At 35.3% G+C, this 21735-nt stretch overlaps 2 protein-coding genes across 5 annotated transcripts in view; one reads left to right on the top strand and one right to left on the bottom strand.

Moving 5' to 3' along the window:
- CASK (calcium/calmodulin dependent serine protein kinase) overlaps nucleotides 1–21735 on the bottom strand; it is a 223155-nt gene that overhangs the window by 89063 nt on the left and 112357 nt on the right. For all 4 annotated transcript variants that reach the window (XM_075033580.1, XM_075033578.1, XM_075033582.1 and 1 more), the window contains exon 6: nucleotides 7398–7500. In XM_075033580.1, coding sequence (XP_074889681.1) covers nucleotides 7398–7500 — 103 coding nt within the window. The remainder of the gene's footprint in view (nucleotides 1–7397; nucleotides 7501–21735) is intronic.
- On the top strand, nucleotides 9055–14143 carry GPR34 (G protein-coupled receptor 34). Its single transcript, XM_075034688.1, has 2 exons — nucleotides 9055–9391; nucleotides 11167–14143. Exons 1-2 carry the CDS (start codon nucleotides 9389–9391, stop codon nucleotides 12325–12327), a joined length of 1164 nt encoding a protein of 387 aa, XP_074890789.1. The 5' UTR covers nucleotides 9055–9388; the 3' UTR covers nucleotides 12328–14143.

The following is a 21735-nucleotide window of genomic DNA, read 5'->3' on the forward strand; positions in this document are numbered from 1 at the left end:
GGTTAAAAAAACCTGTCCCTGTCTGATCACCCCAGATTTTCTTTCTCCTCCCTTGGAAGTTAAAGAACTTAGATCACAGGCAGAAGAACTGTGTCTTCGTTGCCCTGGTTCAAAACCAGCATACCATAAAAATCCACTTTAATGAACTGCTTGATGTTGAGCGGAAGGAATATAGACTAGTTCAGTAATAGGTAACATTAAGACCCCAACAGACTGCTGCTATAAACTAGTTGAAAAATGGATGCTACTTAATAGCATGCTGAAAAATCAGTACTACTAAACCTTAATACACACTTTTAAATTTAAAATGAGAACTCCATAAATACAAATCAAATGAGAAAGAAGTCTAGGCTAACTTAATAAAATCCTGCCATTTACCACTCCTAGATTATAATTAGTGAAATAATTACAGAATGATTTGGTTTCATAACCTTTTTAGTGTAGATTACAAGATCCTGATACTTTAGACAGGGGGGACAGTGGTGATGGTGGAAATCACAATTTCATATACATGAAAAAGCAAACCCAGAACAAACAGAAGTAATTAATTAATTGGTTGAAACCGAACTGTCCAGTTAAACAGGATTAAAAAAATGCATATATATGGCTATGTATGTATTAGAAACTTAAAAAGGCTAAAGTAATTTCTGGGGCAGCTGTCATCCTTGTGACAACTAACCACTTCACTGGGTTCATCTAAGGAGCAAATGATGATTTTGAGGTTATTCTAAAAACTGACCTGAGCAAGAACTGCTGAGCTGAGCATTCCTGCATTTCTGAGCTGCACTTAGCTCAGCAAAATGAACGGAGTGCACACATGAACTTACATAGATAGGGATTTTGACTATGTTGCAACGACAAGAACTGTAAGGTGAATATCAGTAACAGGATAAACAAAATCCATAGACAGCAAAGTTTTCTAAAATCATGGATACTCACTGCTCTTTAGACTAAGTATAATTTTTGCTGAAAATTATCTAGTAGAAAATTTGCCTTCTAAATATGTTCAGTGTAAAATTTCAAAATTGTTGTCAACAGTTCAATTGTTTTAAAATATTTTAGAAGCTTTTGAATTTTCTTTGGTGTTTTGGGAGAAGCTTTGCATCTTTTTGGAGGCAGTGTGAGAAAGAACAGTAAGCATAGGCATTTTTCTTTCTATAATAGATAACTTCTGCCTTCCACAGGTCTTTTATTCTCCAGGATATAAGAACACTCATGGACATATTCAAATGACTGCCCATGGAAAAAATAACAGTATTTCAATAAATATTGCATGCATGCATACACACATGATTTTTAGTTGTATCTGTATGTGAGAAGACATTGTATGGAAGGCTGGAATAAATTTTCTGTCTATGTGCTTCTAGGTTCTTCTTCTCTGTTCTAGAGTAGCATTAACTGAAAATCACCACTATATGAAGACTCAGCAGTGGTATGTATTCAATGTGATACTTGCCTCCATCCAATTCATTGTAAACAAATGCCTACAAAGTGTTTGCTGACTTAGGAAGCACTCAATGCCTGAATAGGTACAGATATTCGACATCTTATTTCTAGAGGTAAGCTTTCTTATCAGCCAGTTTTGAGGCATGTTGGTAGTCTGGATATTTATAAAATTGCTAATTTTGCTGATTTTTCCTGTGGATAAACAGACAGCTTCAGTCTTCAGGTGTTGTCAATCTGATATCATTTACAAGCACTAAAGATAAATTTTGACTTACCTTTGATAATTTAGTTTCTATGACTCTTTCCATATTATTCCAGACAATAGGGCTATGCTTTCCACAAGAAGAAGAGTATATACAGAGACCCAATCAGATTTTGTCATCCCTAAGGCAGGGGATTGATGACCAAGATATCAGAAGGAGAGTCTTTCAACAGCAGTAGTATCTGAACGATGTATAAGGAAACAACTGGAACAAATAATTTTTAGGAAAAAAATGTGAGGTACTAATAAACATCACCATCTGACCTCTCACAATAGTGTAATAAGAAATATGTTCATAAATTAAGGAGTTTCTAAAAGAGTGGGATGTCCAGAATAATGTGGAAGGAATCGAAGAATCACACACAACGGATCAGATAGGTCAATACTTTACTACTTTTAATTCCTTTCCACATTACTCCAGACAATAGAGATGTTTAAAGCAGGTGTACAGAGAAGATGAATAGATTTAAAAGAAAAAAAAAAAAAAAAGGCAATTCAGCTTCAGCACAGAAGATTGTCTGAAGAAAATGTATTTTAAAAGATGCATCGGCAGACAACTGGACAACTGGATATTAGTGTCCAGAAAATGAACAAAGCAAAGATCACATGTTAACCAGACAAATTATAATAATTGATTCAATGGCCTTTTCAGCCATAAAACTATGATGGAAGAAGTAAACCTAAATTGACTTTTAAACACATTAGCCTCCTGCAAGCACTCTCAAATCGACCCAGATGTGAAATAGAATTTCTGAGAGACAGTAAACCACAGTTGTATCTTTTAAACAAAACAAAGTCTATCAGAGGCAAAGCTTTGAAGAGGCTCACATTTTTTTATTTTTCGGGGGGGGGGGGGGAAGTGAAATAGCACTCTTGCTTTGCAGAGAAAAGAAACACTACCATTTAAGTGAAAGAAGAGTACTAGTGTAGGATCTCAGCCTACAAATGTTCTCCTTGGAAAACAAAAGAAAGATTTGCTATATCATTGAGACACTGATGATGAAAAGGAAAAAAAGTCTATGCAGTGTAAAAAAACAACATTTCAAAAGTATGATTTTTAAACTGGGGTTTATAAAACCACCAAGAAGATCCAGTTTGGTGAAACACTGGAACAGGTTGCCCAGAGAGCTGGTAGATGCCCCATCCCTGGAAACATTCAAGGTCAGGATGGACGGGGCTCTGAGCAACCTGATCTAGTTGAAGATGTCCCTGCTCATTACAGGGGGTTTGGACTAGGTGACCTTTAAAAGTCCCTTCTCGCCCAAACCATTCTGTGATTCTATGATCATTTTTACATTGATGGGAACAAAACAAAAATAAGGAACTTAAAAGATCTGCCCCCACCCCAAATTCCATAGTCTTATTTGCAGGGAAATACATGGTAATGCCTTCCTTTGCTGTTTTTGTAGTAAGTCTAAAAGGCTAGCTGATGAAGAACCAAGAACACTTGATATTTATGTGCTGTACTTCTATTAAGAACATGTAAGATGTTTTCCAGTAAGATGATGACAGTTGTGTTAGGATACCTGAAGATACTACAGGATTCTGAAGCAACTTAGGGGAGCTAATTAATAATAAAATCAATACTGGACTGGATTAGCATCATGGCACCTGTGACATTTTGCTGCTAAAGGTAAAAAGTGAAAAGCAGTTAACTATCCATAGATAAGACTTGACAGTTAGTATAGAACCTCATACCACTTAGGTCTATACAGTTATCTTATTTTGCACTAGTTGAAACCAGGAGAAAATAAGTAGATTAAGTGAAGGAAATAGCACTTATGGACTCAATGGCTTTTGTTCCTTCAGACTTTTATATGATATAATAGCTAAAAATCACAAGATTTAGCATCCAAGATATTTGATATCTGATAAATCTGATGTCACATTTATTTACAAAAATATTGTGACAATTCATACCACATTCTGAAAGAAAAATTGTCCAAGGAAGAAGACAGAAATCATAATGTGAGATTGCTCTATTAAATCACTGACTTCTCAGGTGTTCCACTACTCCAGCTGCATCATAACCATGCAAACATAACTGTTTCCTGTCTACATCCTGTTCCATAAAAGAATTCACTTATAAATCATGATGATCTGTAACTACTGTGTATACTGCCAGAATTCCATCTTGAAGTACCTACTTCAATGTTTCAAATGAATACACTTAGCAAGATTTTCCACTTCTGATCATAAGAACTGCAAGAAGACACCTTCAGAGATTGGTAGCTCATGAAAACAATTTCTTATAACTCAGAAGATGACACACGCTTATTATTCATTGTGTTGCAGCTTATGGGCAAACACGGTGGAACAAGAAGTATTTCCTTACATTTTCCCTTCTGGTCTTATGAAAAATGAGTTATGGCTATGTCCTTTTTTGGTACTTAATAATAATTAAACTCTCTTAAAAATAAACTCAGCTGGGTTGTTAGCTGATAAAATAGCCATGTTCCTAAAATCTATTCCATAGACATTTTCACTAATGACATCTAATATGATGTCATAGCTTGCTATCATGAGCTCTCTTACACTTCTTTTAAATAACGCTCTATCTGCTCGAAAGAATACTGTAGTTATAATCCTTCTAAACAACACAAGTCTGTCTTTGGATTTATATCAAAAGATTGGGACTGGTCTACTTTCAATACCTGGGACTTAGTTTAACTATTACAAACCCCCCTCTTCCCCCAAAAAACAATTTACGCAAACTGGAAAAAAGATGTCTTTTGTTAAGTTAAAAAAAAAATCCACAGTCCCAAACAAAGCAAAAGCTGTACCCCAGAAGGCAGGCTTTGAAGACATTGAGGGAGAAAATTCCCTTCTATTTGTGTTCTCCTGGGGGTACACACAATCTGGGCTTGCCAGGCACAGGTGTGTCAATGTAAACAGGTAAGCAAAATAGCACAAACGCAAATGCATGAAAGCAAGAAAAAGATTTTAGAATATGGGTAGCCTCTGAATGTTTTAGATATAGCAACTCCTGTTTTAGGAGAAAAAATAGTACCACAAAAGAAAGTGATCATCATAGATATTGAAGAGTTTTTGTATAATGGCTGGATTTTTACGCAAGATTAAGGGAAGGGTTCTATCAGTTGAACTTCACTACATTTGCATTACTTTCAGTGTTGACATGCTTTTTCTAAAGGAAAGCTGTCCTTTTCTGGTTTAAAAGATAAACTACACCAAGCAACATAAAATAAAGAAAGATAAAAGATTTCTTTGCTTGAACACCAGGGTCATCTACATAGGGATTTACACTAGTAATGAGTATATGCTGTTAGGGTATCATGGTAATACCCATTACCTAGATACAGACAGATTAATAAGAACTGCACTTTCTACAAGGCAGCGTGTTTTCAGTATTGTAAAAATTTCAAAGTGTGCTGAGCACTGAAATGGCTTAGCACAGGGGTTTTAGGTCAGTAAGAGAACCTTAATGCCATAATAGCTTTTATTTAATAGAGAATTTCTTTTTTTATGTGTTAACCACCAAATACAGGAATTGCCATGCTGAAAGGGAAATGATTGACTATGTTAAACTGAATCAATTTTTTTCACTAAAAATCAGAAAAAGAATGTGAAAGTGAACAGGTCAGCTATTATACTGCTCAAACTTCTCTATAAGGAGAGTTTCTATTTCATTTAGGAGACAATTAAGAAATAAGTAGTGCCTGTAATTTATTATTACTACAAAACAAAATTATCCATAGGGCACATGGATAAATAACTTAAACAAACATGTAGATAAACCATTTTTTACAAGATATTTATAGCCTAATTCAAACAGGCAGTATTGTTACTTTCATATAACACATATGGGGTGATATTGTAAAGTTGAAGAAATAAAATCTTGCAAGTGCTGTGTAGTGGACTGTCTAGTAATATGCCTTCAGGTAGGACTCTGGAAGGCAAAGGAATTGCCAGATAACAGATGTAGTTTGTGGTATAAAGACTGGAATGGAAGATGAGAAGAAAGAGATAAGGAGTGTGTTAAGGAGAAAGTTTAAAACAAGTAGTAGAACTGAGACCTTCCATGGTATATAAATGAAGTGGAATTACTCTGGATATCCCTGAAAGCAAGAGGAATTTGAAGCTGAAAGTAACAAGTGCTAACGAAAAGGGTACAAATTGGAAATGATGGTTGAGAAAGAGAAAAAAAAAATGAAGGCAGACTGGAAGGAAGGAAGGAAGGAAGAATTTGAGATGGATGAGGCAAAAGATAACAGATACAGAGAAATATTACACTGATGAGGCTTAAGAAAGAAGCTTCTATAAGTACTGCAAACAGAACCAGAAAGGAATGAAAACATTTTTACATAGAAAAGGAAAGACTAGACAAGCACTGATAACTGCATGGAAGTTGAGCACATGAATCATGAGTGTGATCACAGAACAGTGAATGGTAAAAGGAAGGGAAGGACATGACAAATTTGGGGAAAAACGCAGGATTTTCTTTCCAAGTTGAACTTGAGGTTTCTTGCGAGACAGCTAGTAGTCTGAAAGAAAGTACACTGTATCTGACTACCTCCAGAAGAGTAGCTGAAACAGAAGAAATGGATAAAGTTGCTCAGTGAGAATATAAAGAAGAAAAATGAGAGAATCATAAACAAAAGTGTAGAAACTATCACTAAAGAAAGCAGTGGCTGAGGTACAGAAAATTTGAGAAACACAAGAAAAGTAAAGAAAGAAGTGATCTTTCTATTAAGGAAACAACAGTAGCTTAACTGAATGAGTATTTTCTTTGAAAAGATGTATCTAGCTCTCTACGTAATAAGATACTTAGATATTTCCAGGGTATTAGTGATATCTGGAAGGGAATGGAAGCTGTTGGTATGTTTATATTGGATTTGCTTTTTATTTTAAAGAGCATATGAAAGCCAAATTGACGCAGACCTTTAAGTAATTAGATAAGGAAATCTGAGTTTTTGAAGAAGCATGGTACTGAGAGGAAGTTACGAGTTTTGAACAAAAAAATATTTAAACTAACAAAATCTTTTGTTGTGGTCTACTCTGGCAATGAAAGCATCAGAAAATTGATTGGGTCTTCATCTGTGCAGGCTGATTAAAGCATAACCCTATTGTCTGGAACAATATGGAAGGCAGCTAGAAGAAATAAAACCCACAGAAAACAAAACACACTTAGTCAAAAAATATACATACGTATCAAGGTATTGATGTCTTATGCAATAATTACAATGAAATATTAAAACACAGAAAAGAGTCACATATGAAAACTAGTAAGATTTTGCTATTAAACAGCATAGCATTCTGACAGAAATTGCCTAGGAAACATAGGGGAGCATTGACGATGCTGTAGTAAGTCCTTACTCAATTGCTTTGACATACATTTCAATCCTGATAGCATTTTTATTTCATTTGCTTTGTCAAGCATGGAAGAATTATGCCAGAGATTGTATTAAAATGGAAAATTCTTTGCTTTTTTTCAATGTTATTTTGATCAAACCAGTGTAAGCTCCTGTAGATGGATTTAATACTCAGTATATGTACACACAACAATTCTACTAGAAATTTAGCTTAACCGTGTGCATTTATAATGTTAACAAAGTCTTTAGTGAAAGATTATTTCTGAGCTCTTGTTTTGCAGGCCAGGCTGTGTCGGAAGAACAGAACTCTGGAGTACAACATGCATAATATTATATAACTTCAAAGGAAAATTTCTTACCTCCAGCAACTAGCCCAGACTCTCCTAACTGAATTGCTACCCCGAAGCCACCAAGCTTTACTGGGGCTGAATTCTCTTTTGAGGCAAGCAGTACACAGTGTGGCTGAAAAGACAAAACCCCAGACAAATTATTATATTATTTGAGAAATACAGTTTGCATTTTAGAACTTATTTTCATAAATTTGCAAACAGAAGCTAGAATTATTTTTTTTTAAAGAATTTCTTAATTTCAGATATATTTGTTTCTGGCATGGACCCCTCTTTCTTCATTGGCTTCCCTTTCAATTGTCCTAGGCACAGCAAAATCCTTCCAGGACTTACCAGAACTTGCAAGGAAAACAAAGTGACATAATAATAAAATGGAGAAAAAAAATTAACACCTATAATTTCTTACCTGGTATTATTTTTTCTTTTTACCTTTCACCCTTAAGCCTTACACTGTTTCAATTCTCCAGCAGAAATATCCTGCCTATGATACATTTTGTGGGACCCTATCCTTCACACAGAGAACATAAAAAACTATTTTGAGCCTTAATCACAGAATTCACTGATCACTTTCCAACTGCAGGAAAGAAAAGAAACATCCCTGTGATGTTTCTAATAAATATTACAGTAAGGGGGGAAATTGTTTAGGTTTCTAAACTGAATTCCAGACACAGTCATCCATACCTTTGATTTTCCACAGCGTTTCCACTAATAAGAGTGAGGTGTAACGTATGAAAATGGAATAATATTATACAACAATTTGGATGGATAGTGACTGATGTAGGAGGAAGCAACATACAGGCAAAATCTATTGGAACACAATTTAGTATTTAATACACATAGCCAAACTACCGCATTTAATATAGAACAACTTCTGCATTTACTCAAAGCCTCCCTTTGCAGTCAACCATGTTATTTAACAGGAAGAATGTCAGATTTCTATACTGCTTCTTGAGAATACATTACCACTTAAATTACAAAACTAGGAACTCAAAATAGTGGAAAGGGGCTACAACAAGCTCAGTCTGACTACCTGTAAAGTCATCATCTGTAACCACCTATGTTTTCTTTTAAAAAGTTTCGATTGTATGAGAACAAGCACCTTCAAGTAAGAATGCATAGCCTGTTTACAATTCTGACTGAAATTCCTAAACAGATGATATATTAAGAAAGTTAACATGGGAAGTCTCATTTCAAATGCTAAGGAGAATACTAAGCCAAGACAATGTTCTTGAGATGATCATGAAATTTAGGCTACCTTATACCAGGACTTCTAGAATCCATTTTTAAATTTGCAGTTTATAAATGTAATTTTCAATCCCTTACATCCTATTTAAAATAGTATTACCAGGTGGTATTATCTCTGCATATTTTATTTCACTTCTGCCTTATTGAAATCCTTAAGTTGCACACTTTGGGCACTTTCACATTCTCTCATTGCTATCGTTCTGAGTGAAAAAGATCAACCTCAAATTTCTAACCCGAGGCAAGGAGGAAGGTAGATGGGAGAACTACACCAACATAAGCAAAATGTACCATTTCACTGTGGTGTTGATTTATATTTACCCTACATTTGAAAAAGTGATACTATTTCCATGACATTATTAAAAAGAAGACAGGCTGTACCCAACAAAATTGTCATCCAAAAAGGAAGCCACTGACACTGCCCACCAGAAATAAAGTTTCTGAGAAAAAAAATCCAAATCTCCCATTCAGAGTGAAACTCAGAGAAAATTTTATTGTAGAACCTCTCCCAGCAAAGCCCAAATTAACAGCAAAATTGATCTTTTCAATAAACTGAGTTTTGTTAGTTTAAAATAACTTTAAAAAAACCAGTTGCAACACTAGTTAAACTTCCCCTTGTTGCTAATTGTACTGTGTCAGCTGATTCTCATCACTTTCATAGAGAAGCTGGTGCTTTAGCTTTCTAATAAGAGGACTTGCATGTTACTCCTCCCTGTCTTCGCTAGCGGTTTTGACAATCAGGAGAAGTTCTTAATACATAAATGGTAAGTGGCTTCTTTTATACTTAAGCTACAGTAAAACAAATTTCTATTAAAATTTCTCTTAGCTGCAGAGGTACTACTGATGTTCAAATCCTTTCTTAAATATACTTACGTATAAGCATGCCTGCTTGCTTACAGACAACAAAACTTAGGATAACGAAAAGTTATGTTTCTAATGTATCTGCAGTGTAATTGATTTTTCTCTCTCATTGACCTAAAACTTGTCACTACTTAGGCAAGTCATGATGTCAAGCATTTTTATAGAAAAGCAACATAAACAAGAAATTCTAGTAGTAGATAGGTTTCAAGATGTATTTGAAAGCATCATGGTTTTTAATCAAACTTTTAAAATTACTTCTTGTCCTGACAATATGAATGGCAAATATGAAAACAGAAATATTTTTGAAACTGCTAACATATGGAACAAACTTAATGCAATTGTAAGCTCAGCCAACATAGGATGTTAAAATATTTTAGACAGTCCTCTCATAATTCAGATTCGGTATGTACATTAGGTCTTACTAAGAATTTTACCTAAAGTGCTGCCATTTTCACTGCTGTAGCTATATCACACGTTTAAATGTAAATTTGCATTTTTAAGACCTAGCATGCAAATGAAAAACTGTTTTAAAGTTATGTAAATGGCAGTGTTTTGTTGTTGTTTTTTTTCTTGTTACTGTTGTTGGACAACTAAGTTCAGAGTACCAAAAAACAATTCTGAAGTTTTTATGAGATATGGGGAAAAAACCTTGCCCTGTTAAAATTAAGGACAAAAATTAGTAATAATATCATTACTAATCAGTCTTAACCATCTCTCTAAACAGCTTATTGTGATTCTGCTCTCCTAACCACACACTTTTTTGGTCCTCCCTCTTTGGTCAAAGCTCTCTTTTATCTTCCTGATTGTAGCTTCCTGGTCAAAAATAAGCTTAGTGAAATTAAAATTTTGAAATGAAAACAATGAAGATGTGAAAACAATGTTACTGCATTAATGTGGTTTCCAGCTAATATTATTTTATTTGCATAATATTGGTTTGTGAACAGTCAAGAAAAGGAAAAAATACTTAAATTTGCATGAAGATATAAATGATTATAAACAAGCTACTGTAATAGTACTGACTCACAGTGTTACTTCTAACAGATTACATAGCCAAATAAATATTAATTGACAATTGCTTTTCTAATTGAAAACTAGTGACTTGCATGCGAGAGATCCTGGGGACTTACTTAAAATTAATACTGATGAGTTTAGAATTGTTCTCATATATTTCTACGTACTTTTTATCAACACTGAGAAGACTTCACTTAGCTATGCTTACCTGTTCTTGTATCTTAATTAAAAAGTTTCCTGTGTTAGAAAGACTAATCCTAACATCTGAACTTGAAAAAATCATTTGTTCTTATAGATAAAACAAAACATTTAAATTTCTAAAGTTTGCAGCAAAACATAATGGTTGATTTTTAAAACAACACAAGACAGTAATAAAGATGTAATTACAAAAATAGTTATCTGTGTGAGTACTCTGTACCATCTGTTCTTGCCTACTTCACATGAAGAAAAACAGCGAACTGATTATTCTAGACTTACATTGTATCATGATATCCAGCTGAAAATCCTGCTTCTACTCAGCTACAGTGATACTTTCGTGCATTTACTTTTTTAAGTTATTGCCTTTTATGTTTATATCACATAAGACTGTATGCAATAAAGCAAGCAAACATGTGAAAATGATCCAATGGCAATTTAACTCTTAAAATTTCTCTTTGCATCCCTACAGAACAAAAAATCCTCACAAATGATGGCCGCAGCTTCAGCTGATTTACTGACCATTATTCCATACAAGGAAGACTTCTGGAGTAACCAAACTAACCTAGCCATAAATGCCTCAGAAATTCAAAATAATGCCAGTTGTCCCTTAGATGAGAACTCACTGTCACTTGCTTTGATAGTTTTTTACTCCATTATTTTTGTTGTTGGATTGGTTGGAAATATTATAGCCCTGTTTGCTTTCCTGTGCATTCATCAGAAAAGGAATTCTATCCAAGTTTACCTGCTAAATGTAGCAGTTGCAGACCTTCTGCTGATCTTCTGTCTTCCCTTCCGAATACTCTATCATGTTACCAAAAACACCTGGATGTTTGGACTGATTTTATGCAAGATTGTAGGAACTCTATTTTATATGAACATGTATATTAGCATAGTACTGTTGGGACTAATTAGCCTAGATCGTTATGTAAAAATAAATAAGTCTGTGAAGCACCCTAAAATGTTAACTACTACACGAAGTATACATATTTGTTGCGTGGTGTGGGCACTTGCACTAACAGGATTTATAACAGTAGTTGCACCATCTTTCTTTAAGAGCGAGAACAGCAATTCTACTATGTGCTTTCATTACCGAAATAAACAGAATGCAAAGACAGAAGCAATTCTAAATTATATTATTGTAATCATGTTTTGGATAGTTTTTTTCCTTTTGATACTTTCGTATGTTAAAATTGCCAAGAACCTTCTAAAAATTTCAAGGAAAAGAGCAAATTTTCCCAACGCAGGAAAATACACCCAGACAGCAAGGAATTCCTTCATTGTACTCATTATTTTCACCATCTGTTTTGTTCCTTACCACGTGTTCCGGTTTGTCTACATTACATCACAGTTACAAAATCCATCTTGTTATTGGAAGGAAGTAATTCACAAATGCAATGAGGTGATGCTTATATTTTCATCTTTTAACAGCTGCTTAGACCCAGTTATGTATTTCCTAATGTCCAGAAGTGTCCGTAAGACTGTATTCCAACTTATTTGCAGAAGAATTCATGGAGATTCAGGCCTAACTCTGGAAAGCACTTCAGAAATAAAACTTGGACAATATACACAAGAGCGATTATCTACTACCACTCCCCACACAAGTTCTTTGAAGAAGAAGTCTCTGATTTGATTGTTTAAATGAATGGGTACCAGCTTCTCTTTGTCACTCCAGGACATCAATTTAAGATTACCAAATGCTATACTGTACAGCTACTAATCCTGCCTCTGTCTTCCTGTTAAAAATGAGAAGTCTTACTTCTGTTTGTGAAAATGAGAAGTTAGTCTTCAGAAGTATTTTACTCTTGTTTATCCAAGAAAACAAAACAGGAAGTTCTCAGACATCTTCTGTTGGACTGAATTAGAACACTAACTCTTTAAGGAGATTTCCACCAAGTGGTTTCAACCTGTATAAGGAATCTTGTATATAGACATTAATATTACCAACTTGTGTATGTAAATAATAGAAGAATTTTGCAAAAAGTAAATTGTGTCCATTTGAAAAAGCTCTATAAACCATTACAGATTTTATGTACTTCTCTGTTTTAACAGGTTTCAAAGAGATCAGCATTTTAGTTACATTTATATAAGTATTTTTTCCAAGAAAATATTTGAGAATTTAGCAACATATGTGGCTTAAAAATGAGGTGAATAACACAACTGCCATTAATTCAGTTATAATTACAGAAGATACACTTAGTTTTATTAAACAGCAAAATTAAAATATTCAAGCCTCCTAAGCTCCTTATTATATTTTCAACATTTTAATGAATGTCAAGGTCGAACACCTGAGGAAAACTAAGCAATGCTTTTAGAAAATTAGAAATTAATGAAGGAGAGATGACATATGGGTATTTTCAGTTACCTAAGATTTCCTTCAAGCTCTGACAAATTTGGTGACTGCAGCTACACAAAGTAGTTCCAGAAGGAAAATAAAAACTCATAGAACCGAGCGTAAAGAACAGAATAGAAAAATTATTTCTCGTGAACACTTGACACACAAGCTCTGATCTTTGCTCGGGCTCCGTCACTGGTCTACTTACAGATTTCCAAAGCCAGGCATTTCAGCTGCATGCTTCCTCCCTGGCACAGGCCTTCTCTTTTCACGTGATTAAAATAATCTTGATAACTGCTGATGCTATCTCAATAGCAAAGTAACAGCAAAGTCCCATAGATACAACTATATTCTCAGATTAAAACCAAACAAGTTTATGTATTTAGGCACAAACCAAAATTTCAAACTGTAACATTGTTCAAAAAAAAGGGGGCTGAAGGTGGGGGTCGTTTGACCCAAAAATGAGTAAAGAGGCAGTTATATGAAAAACAACTTAAATGTCTGGCATGACACGCCAGAAAGGTGAACAAATAAGACACTAGATGTTAAGCTCCATAAAATAAGGATTTATTATCCTGAACATACCAAGCAATATTGCTCATGTAAGCTGGTTTAAAGAACTTGGTTTTAATACGACTACCAGTAACTTCTCTGATGGATCACATGACTTTTAATGCTAAATCTTTGTCAAACTTGTGGATTTTTACTAATTCTGTACAGTATTCTGGTTCTACAGAAACTACTCATAAAAATCCTATTGAGCAAAGTAAACATAACACTTCACCTCTGCTAGATATAAACTTGGTTTAATTTTTATGTGTTTTTACCTCATTCAGTTCTGGTGAAACTGGGTATAAACACATTAAACAAATTACAGTGACTAGCTAATGTTTTTTGGTTTTGTGGTTTGTTTTTTTTTTTTAAAAAAAAGGGTGAGGTTTCTTAATCTTCAAGAGAGAGATCCCTACAAACATGTAATTTTCATAAAAGTACAGTGGTAACTGTATTTTTTTCTTAAACATTTCAGCATACAATTAAGATATTTGTACAATAATTTGATTGATTCTCACAATAATTGCATTATATTTTTTCATGATCTTTTATCTAGCATCTTGTCATCCTATTACATGTACACTGAAGCAAGAACTGTCTTGGCTCTGTATTTGTACAGTGCAAGGAATAGCGTGTTCCTTGCCCTCTGCAATTCTCCTATGCAGTATAGTAATTCTACATAGTTATATCAACTCTGGTAAATCTAGAGGAGTTTATAAACCATCACTGCACGAGATACATACACTATCTCATCATTCTTTCTTTGCCTATATTTCTACTACTGTGAGTAGTTGACTGATGACACTTATCACCAGGCTGGGAAGGGTGGGGAACATGGGACAGGATGGACACGAACGACACAGTGCGGCCTGAACAAAATTTGAATTCTAAAATTCTTTTGAAGAAAGTGTTCTGTTTAAACCAGAATTTATTTTACAAGGGCTGCAAATCATGGACACTGCATGACTGCAAAACCAGATCTGTTCAGGTGTGTTCAGAAGATCAAGTAATATTATAGGGCTTCAATGCTACAAATGAAGTTGACTTTTAAAGCCAAAGTCAAATAGAAATGTGTTCCACAGGACAAAAAAGACCACCTTAGTATTCTCAGCATACTTCTTCTGTAAATTATGTAATATTTACTTGGTTACTATAATATTATTTTGTAAGCAACTAAATACATAAAAGGACAACAGGAAAATAGTCATGCAGTACAAGTTCAAGATTCTGGTCCATCATGTGAATAGTATTAAATGGGCTATTTTGTTTTTAATAATTTCAACTGTGAAATCTAGTCAGTATTTTCTTCAAGAGGAAAGCCTTAAACACCCATACCTATTTGCATTGATCAGATGTGTTCTACATGACAGTCATTCTTTACAGATTGTAGAGAAGGAGCACCAAGGAAAGCATGCACAATATCAGCAGACAAGGTTTCAGAAAAAAAACATTTTAGAAGAAATGTCAGAGTAACACTTTCCCAGGACTACTTTAAAATAACGCTACACGTTAAAATGTTTCAAAAGCATTTCAATATAGGATAATCTGTCGCTTAGACCAGTCTCTGTACACAAGCAGCAAATATGACCCAAATCTTTTAAAGAGATTTCAGAGAGCTACAGTCTAATGTTCGTATTAGGTAAATCCATAGCACCTATTAAAGACAAATAAAATTAGGCAGGCTTGGATGTATAAGGTACTCTAGGAAAAAGTGAATAGATTTGTTTGAGGCAAGCCATCAATAACAGAGGAGCTCTCTGGAAGAGCTGAGAAGAACTGGGATAAAGGTGATATGGTGTATTTGGACTTCAGCAAGGTCATTTACTAAAGGCTCTAAGAAACCCTAGGATGTTAGATGTTAACTCTTGCTTTAAAACTGGTTAAAAATTGGAAAGAAAGCTTAAAAATACATAGTCTTTTTTCTTCATGATATTCCCCAAGAAAATGCAAATAGAAAGGTTTACGAATATGTTTAACACTACAATGTGGAATGAGTGAGAGTAAGGAGATGACGAAGTTTTCAAACAACACACAATTATTCAGGGTAGTCAAACCTAAAAAAAGTTCAAGATATAACTCTCTGCTGAACAGCAATAAAAGAGCTAACAGACAGTTAAAATTAGGAGGAAAAAACCTGAGAAGTCATGATTGTGCTATTGTATAATTTATATGATATAGAATCTATATAGACTGCATTAAATAAATAACTCTTCAGTTCAGAAATGAAAATCTGAAAGGGAGCACAATAAGTCTATAATAGCAGGTATGGCACAGAAGAGGGGAACAGGTATGACAATATGATCTTTGTCAGAGTGTGGCAATAAGGGAGTAGCAGTTAGAAGAAAAAAATAACCCCCAAAAGCAACCAGACAAGTGAAAATACTTATTGATTTCTACTACTATGTAAATCAGTGCTTTAAGATGTTAAAGGCCAGATGTATCAACTGGCTGAGAAAGGGATCTGAAACTAGACAGCACTGTCATGTAGGAAACAACTACCACTTACCAAAACCAAAAGCAGGTATCTTTACTATTTTTTAAAAATATTTAATCTTTACATTTTTTCTGCAATCAATTTTCCCAAATTTCAGGGTAAAATGCCAGGTTCTGTAAAACAATATTACTGACGAGCAAACAGTCCTGGAGCATTCTGGGAGGTGTGCTGAGAGTTACACTGTGACATGTCAAATGACCATACAATTAGTCACTTTTAGTGTCTCTTACTTCTTATCTTAGCAGTGCTTCCTAAGTACTATTAGGGCCAACTATAGCAATTAGTTGAGTCTTCAGCTGAATTTCAACATGAAAATTATTCTATCTATTCTTCTTTCTGTAAGTAGAGGCTAACTGAATGCACATCTCCACATAACCTGCATGAATCTTGTTTTCCTTCTTTATTCAAATCTACAACACATCCTTAAATTTCAGTTGGTGTACCAAAACGTCTCCTCTTTTTTACCATGTAAAAAGGAGCACATATTCTTCATTAGAATAAATACTTGTTACAAAATGCATAAAAAGCATACATGCTGGCTAGTCACTTCTATACCTTTTAGACTTGACAAATACATTAATAGCTGTATCGTTATACATATATTCCTTAAAATGAATGGAAAAAAATAAGACAAGAAACAAAACTGTTTGCTAGATGCAAGTTTATAGCTTGAATCATAAACATGTCAAAGTGTACCTGGTTTGAGTAAACAGCTGTATAGTTTTGACTGGGATAAAGTTAATTTTCTTCACAGTAGCTTGCATGGGGCTACGTTTTGGGTTTGTGCTGAAAACAGTGTTGATAATGCAGAGATGTTTTCGTTATTGCTAAGCAGTGCTTACACAACATCAAGGCCTTTTCTGCTTCTCACCCCAGCAGCGAGCAGGCTGGGGGGGCACAAGGAGTTGGGAGGGGACACAGCTGGGACAGCTGACCCCGACTGACCCAAGGGATACCCCAGAAGATATGACCTCATGCTCAGCAGTGAAAGCCGAGGAGGAAGTTTGCCAGGTCTGCCATTTCTCAGGAACTCGCTGGGCATCGGTCAGCTGGGGGTGAGCAACTGGGTTTTTTTGCATCACTTGTTTTTCTTGGTTTTGTTGTCCACCCCCCCCCCCTTTAAGCTTATTAATCTCTCTTTATCTCAAACCATGAGTTTTCCCACTTTTACCCTACCCTTTCTGCCCAGCCCACTGCAGGGGGAGTGAGCAAGCGGCTGTGTGAGTCTTATCTGCCTACTGGGATTAAACCACAACCCTTTTTGGCACCCAACGTGGGGCTCAAAGGGTTTGAGATAACGACAGATTTGACCAGAGCGTGTTAGAGGGAGCAGGAGGGAAGATCAGAAGCAGCAGCCTGTTCTGCAGCAAAGCAGCCGCAAGAACAGGAGGGGGAAGAGACTGAAATCATAAACAAGTTTTCGCACTTTTACCCTTCCGATTCTCTTCCCCATTCCACTGAGGGGGAGCGAGTGAGCGAGCGGCTGTTTGGGGCTTACCTGCCTACCAGGGTTAAACCACAACATCAACTTTCATTTTCACACTGCAATTAACTGTAATTATGGTTTTAACCTGCAAATTGGTATTTTTTATGAGGGCAGACAAATATCAATTGTTTTGAGAACGCAACATGGAAAAATTTAATTGAACAACTTCCCTCACAACATCAGTCAATGAAACTATAGAAGTGCAACTTACATCACTGATAAACAAGTGAGAGCCATATTATTCCTGGAACTGGAAAGTTCACATGGACGCTTTAGTTTACTGCTCTCTCTGAAAGCACATACAGAATCAGGGTGGAGAGGAGGGAGTTGTGTTGCACAGTACAATAAAGTGTACAGAGAAAAAGAACCCATTGATAACGTTCTACCAGTCCAAAATATATTTTCAACGTATTCTCTGTAGCACTGGTAACCTGACAGCCTTTTTTCCATCCCTTACACAAAATCCCAACTACTGTGGAATCCAAGGGAAAGGAGAAGGTGCTACAAAGCTGTCACCATTCACTGCTTGTACAGTGAATTGGTAGGAAAAATCCTTGCACAGAAGTTGTTCACAGATATCAGGAGAGTGAGAATAACTGGGGGGAAGCGATGAAGCTGGAAAAAGCCTTAACATTCAAACTGCACAGTTAGAGTGGGAAGTGTAGAAATAAGAACATGAATGGCAAAGAAATGGCTAATTGTGTATCGTAGTACTGCAAAGTGAGAAACAAAATGAGGAGGAAAAAAAGCTGGGGTTTACTCATAAGCCTATGTTTTAACAAGCTGAATGAACTATTTAAAATATACCACAAGAATACATTCTGGTACATGCTACCTTCAAAAGTTATCTTGCTTTTGCCTGAAAATGGTGAGTTTTGCTTCCTTTAAGTTTGCATACAAAGAATGCTAGTACACCTTTGCACTTATTACAAAGCAAGGCCACCTTCTTCATAGAACTCTCAAACCACAGATACAAATGACCGTGCTTTGAAAAGAAAAATATACTTGCTACTCCTTCCACAAAAATTCTTACTAGGTAAAGATGTTAATGTAAGCACGGCCAACAACAAATTAAAAGTCTGATGAAAAGACAGGGTTGTTTTTGTCAGGGGGTATAGAAATGTTCTTTATCAGCAAGAAATTAATTTTGCAGCCAGAACTCCCCAGCTTGCAGCCAACAGAATCTACCTTTTAAGTCTCAGTTTTGCTTTTACTGCCACATTTTAGGTTTTTATTTTTGCTTTATTACTTTTGCATTTTCACAGAAGCTCAAGAAGAACCTGGAAAAGCCAGAAAGCTGTTATGCACAAACATATTTAATTTGAAAAAACACAAATTATAGTATGGTGCAGAAACACAAAGAGAAACTTTCCTATTTGAGTATGATGGCCAACACAGTTTTCATGTTAAAAACTGTTTTCTTAAGTTAAAAGTAAAAATCATCATGACCAATACACAGCCAATGTTTTTTTAGAAGCAAACACAGTTAAAGACACCTCTGAGAGCTGCAGAAAGAATGTCATTGGGGGAAAAAATACCAAGTATTTAGCATTCAAGACCTGAAGTATAAAAATGTTGGAAGATTATTTTTGTTAGTATTGTCAACTTCAAGCTAAGTTTTCCTGCCTAAAAGACATTGTTTGGCTTGTGTTTTGTCTATGTAAAACAATTACCCAGAGCCCATGAAACACTTAACTTTGTATATTTTATGACAACCAAAGAATTGAAGCTACGAGTGCAATATATCCCCATTTCTATATCCCTAAGGATGCTACAGAGTTATGCTGCATACACTTGTAATTCATCAAACAATGTAAGAACTTTCAGTTTGGGCCTATTTTGCTGAACCACAAGGGCAGTTCTAAAACTGGTGAAAATAAACCATTAGTGAACAGCAAAGACAGACCCAGCTCAAACCTTCCAAATACTTTATCTTCACTGATTCAGCATAGTGCTTGACTCAATTAGAGTAGATTTAAACATGAGCTTAGATGATTTTGCTTTGATAAGCTCTTCTTACAATATTAAATACATACACTGACTATAGCTAAAATCCTCATTATATCAAGTCAGGAGAAGAGCTGCACACATAGCGGGTCACCCCTGCAGGGAAAGCTGATGAGCAGGCAGAGCACCATGGTTCCTCTCTGCAACAACTCTCCTGATATAGATGTCCAACTGAAAACAGTTATCGTGTAGTGCATCTGTCTTAAGAGTTTATGCAGTCAAAAAACCTTTCAATTTTAATGTTTAAGGAAAAAAAATCCCCAATGAAACTGAGCACCAAAAGTCAAAGCTCTAGGCAAACTACTTGGTAAATGATTTTTTTTGGAAAGAAAATATGGATTGCACTTGTGTAGTAGCCAGTGCATCTTAGAGACTTATCTTGGTATTAAATGCCATACAGTAGATCAAATTCCAAATACATGAAATTAAATCTCAGTTTAAAGGCTGCTGCATGTTTGGTGCGTGCTGTACATCTATTCGGTACGATTCATCCTCAGCACCCATTGTAGCCATACCCAGGGTCGCACACTTTTCTGTGCCCTAGCCCCAGCAGTCGCCTTCCACCCTTCAAGATGCAGAGACTGAGTGCATCTCCTGGGTCCTCCGCGGCACAGAGAGAGCCAGGACCGCTACAGGAGCCAGAGGTAACTGAGCTGCCGCCTTCTTCCATCCTGCAAGGAGCAACTGCTGCAAATGCATTATATACTCTGTTGTACAGCAGGAACAGTCCAGTTCTCCATTTGGTTTGTGACAGGCACAAGGAGATAGGAGGTTGGCCGGGCCGTCTTCTATCATCTCAAGCAGGTGGAGGGGAGAGGAAGTGGCCAGGCAGCCTGCAAGTGGATCACTCTGTCATATATGATTATATTACATAACACGCTAGGTATGGATTCTATATGGCTAACTGAAATACCTTTCTCCACTGGGAATTTCCCTGGATTTGGGCCACAAAATAAGTTGTCTGCATACAATGGCAGAATGCAACATATGCTGCCTTCTGGCATATAAAATCTAGTTACATGTATAAATTAGAAAGTGATCATGGTTAAAGAGTACAGAAAATATAAACAATTGAGGTGAAGAATGCACATAAAGGTCATTATGAAGAACCTAAGAGCAAATTGCATAAAAGATGCACTTGTACCATTATCATCAAATATATACCATATCATCAAATATATTTTAGATAAAATGTGCCATTTGTAAGTTAGGTGAATGGAAATAGTCCACGAAAAGAATAATGTAGGTGCTTACAAGAGCTTAGAACCAACTGTAACTGTATTTCTGGGGTTGGTTTTTGTTTTTTTTTTTATACTTATCCCATTCCTTTGTTACTCATCAGTTCCAAAATGAAGTCTGATAGACTGTAATTCACTTTAATAATCTATTATCATACAATAATTCAGAAAAAAATGTAGCATTATCTCTTCCTACAGCAAGAGTTATGGTCATCAAATTATAAATAATACAGGCTACAGTTAATAACAAACTGAGTAATAATAATTAAAAAAACCCCTACTAACTGGAATTGCTCACACCATTTTTAGCATGTCTCCTCTTAGCAAATTTTCAGGATATGCATTCTTGTGTCTAAACCTGTATGGAACACCACAGTAACAAGAACTTCTAAGACCACTTAAGAGAATATTAAATATTTAATGAATACAAGATTCCTTTGTTAGAACAAATTTTAATATAACTATACATTTAAAAGTGGAAAAAATAAAAACAAGGTATAACTAAACCTAACAGGAACAAGAATTAAAGCACATGCAAACTAATTACAGTATTACAAACTAATTACTAACACTCCACAACAAGTTTCCCCTCACTTAAACTTCATCTTAAATGAGATCAACTATGTAGTCTAAATAAGAGGCCAGCATACGTATCCATCATTTTGGTAAAAAAATATAAAATTAATAATGAGACTGAACAATAAAATTGATAGTAGATCACTGAGGTGGATTCTCACAGTGTATATTTAAACATAAAACAAAACTAACAAAACAAGAACCTTACCAAAATTGTGGAAGTTTTTGTATGGTATCTCCTCTGTTCTCATAAAGGAACTTACTTATAACTGTTAAAAAGCCGTATCTGACAACCACACATGTATCAGACAGAAGGAAATCCAAAGGTCTCAACCTCTGCAGAGCTAAACAGA

This window comes from Buteo buteo, chromosome 8 (genome assembly GCF_964188355.1).
Source record: "Buteo buteo chromosome 8, bButBut1.hap1.1, whole genome shotgun sequence".
NCBI classification, from domain to species: Eukaryota; Metazoa; Chordata; class Aves; order Accipitriformes; family Accipitridae; genus Buteo; species Buteo buteo.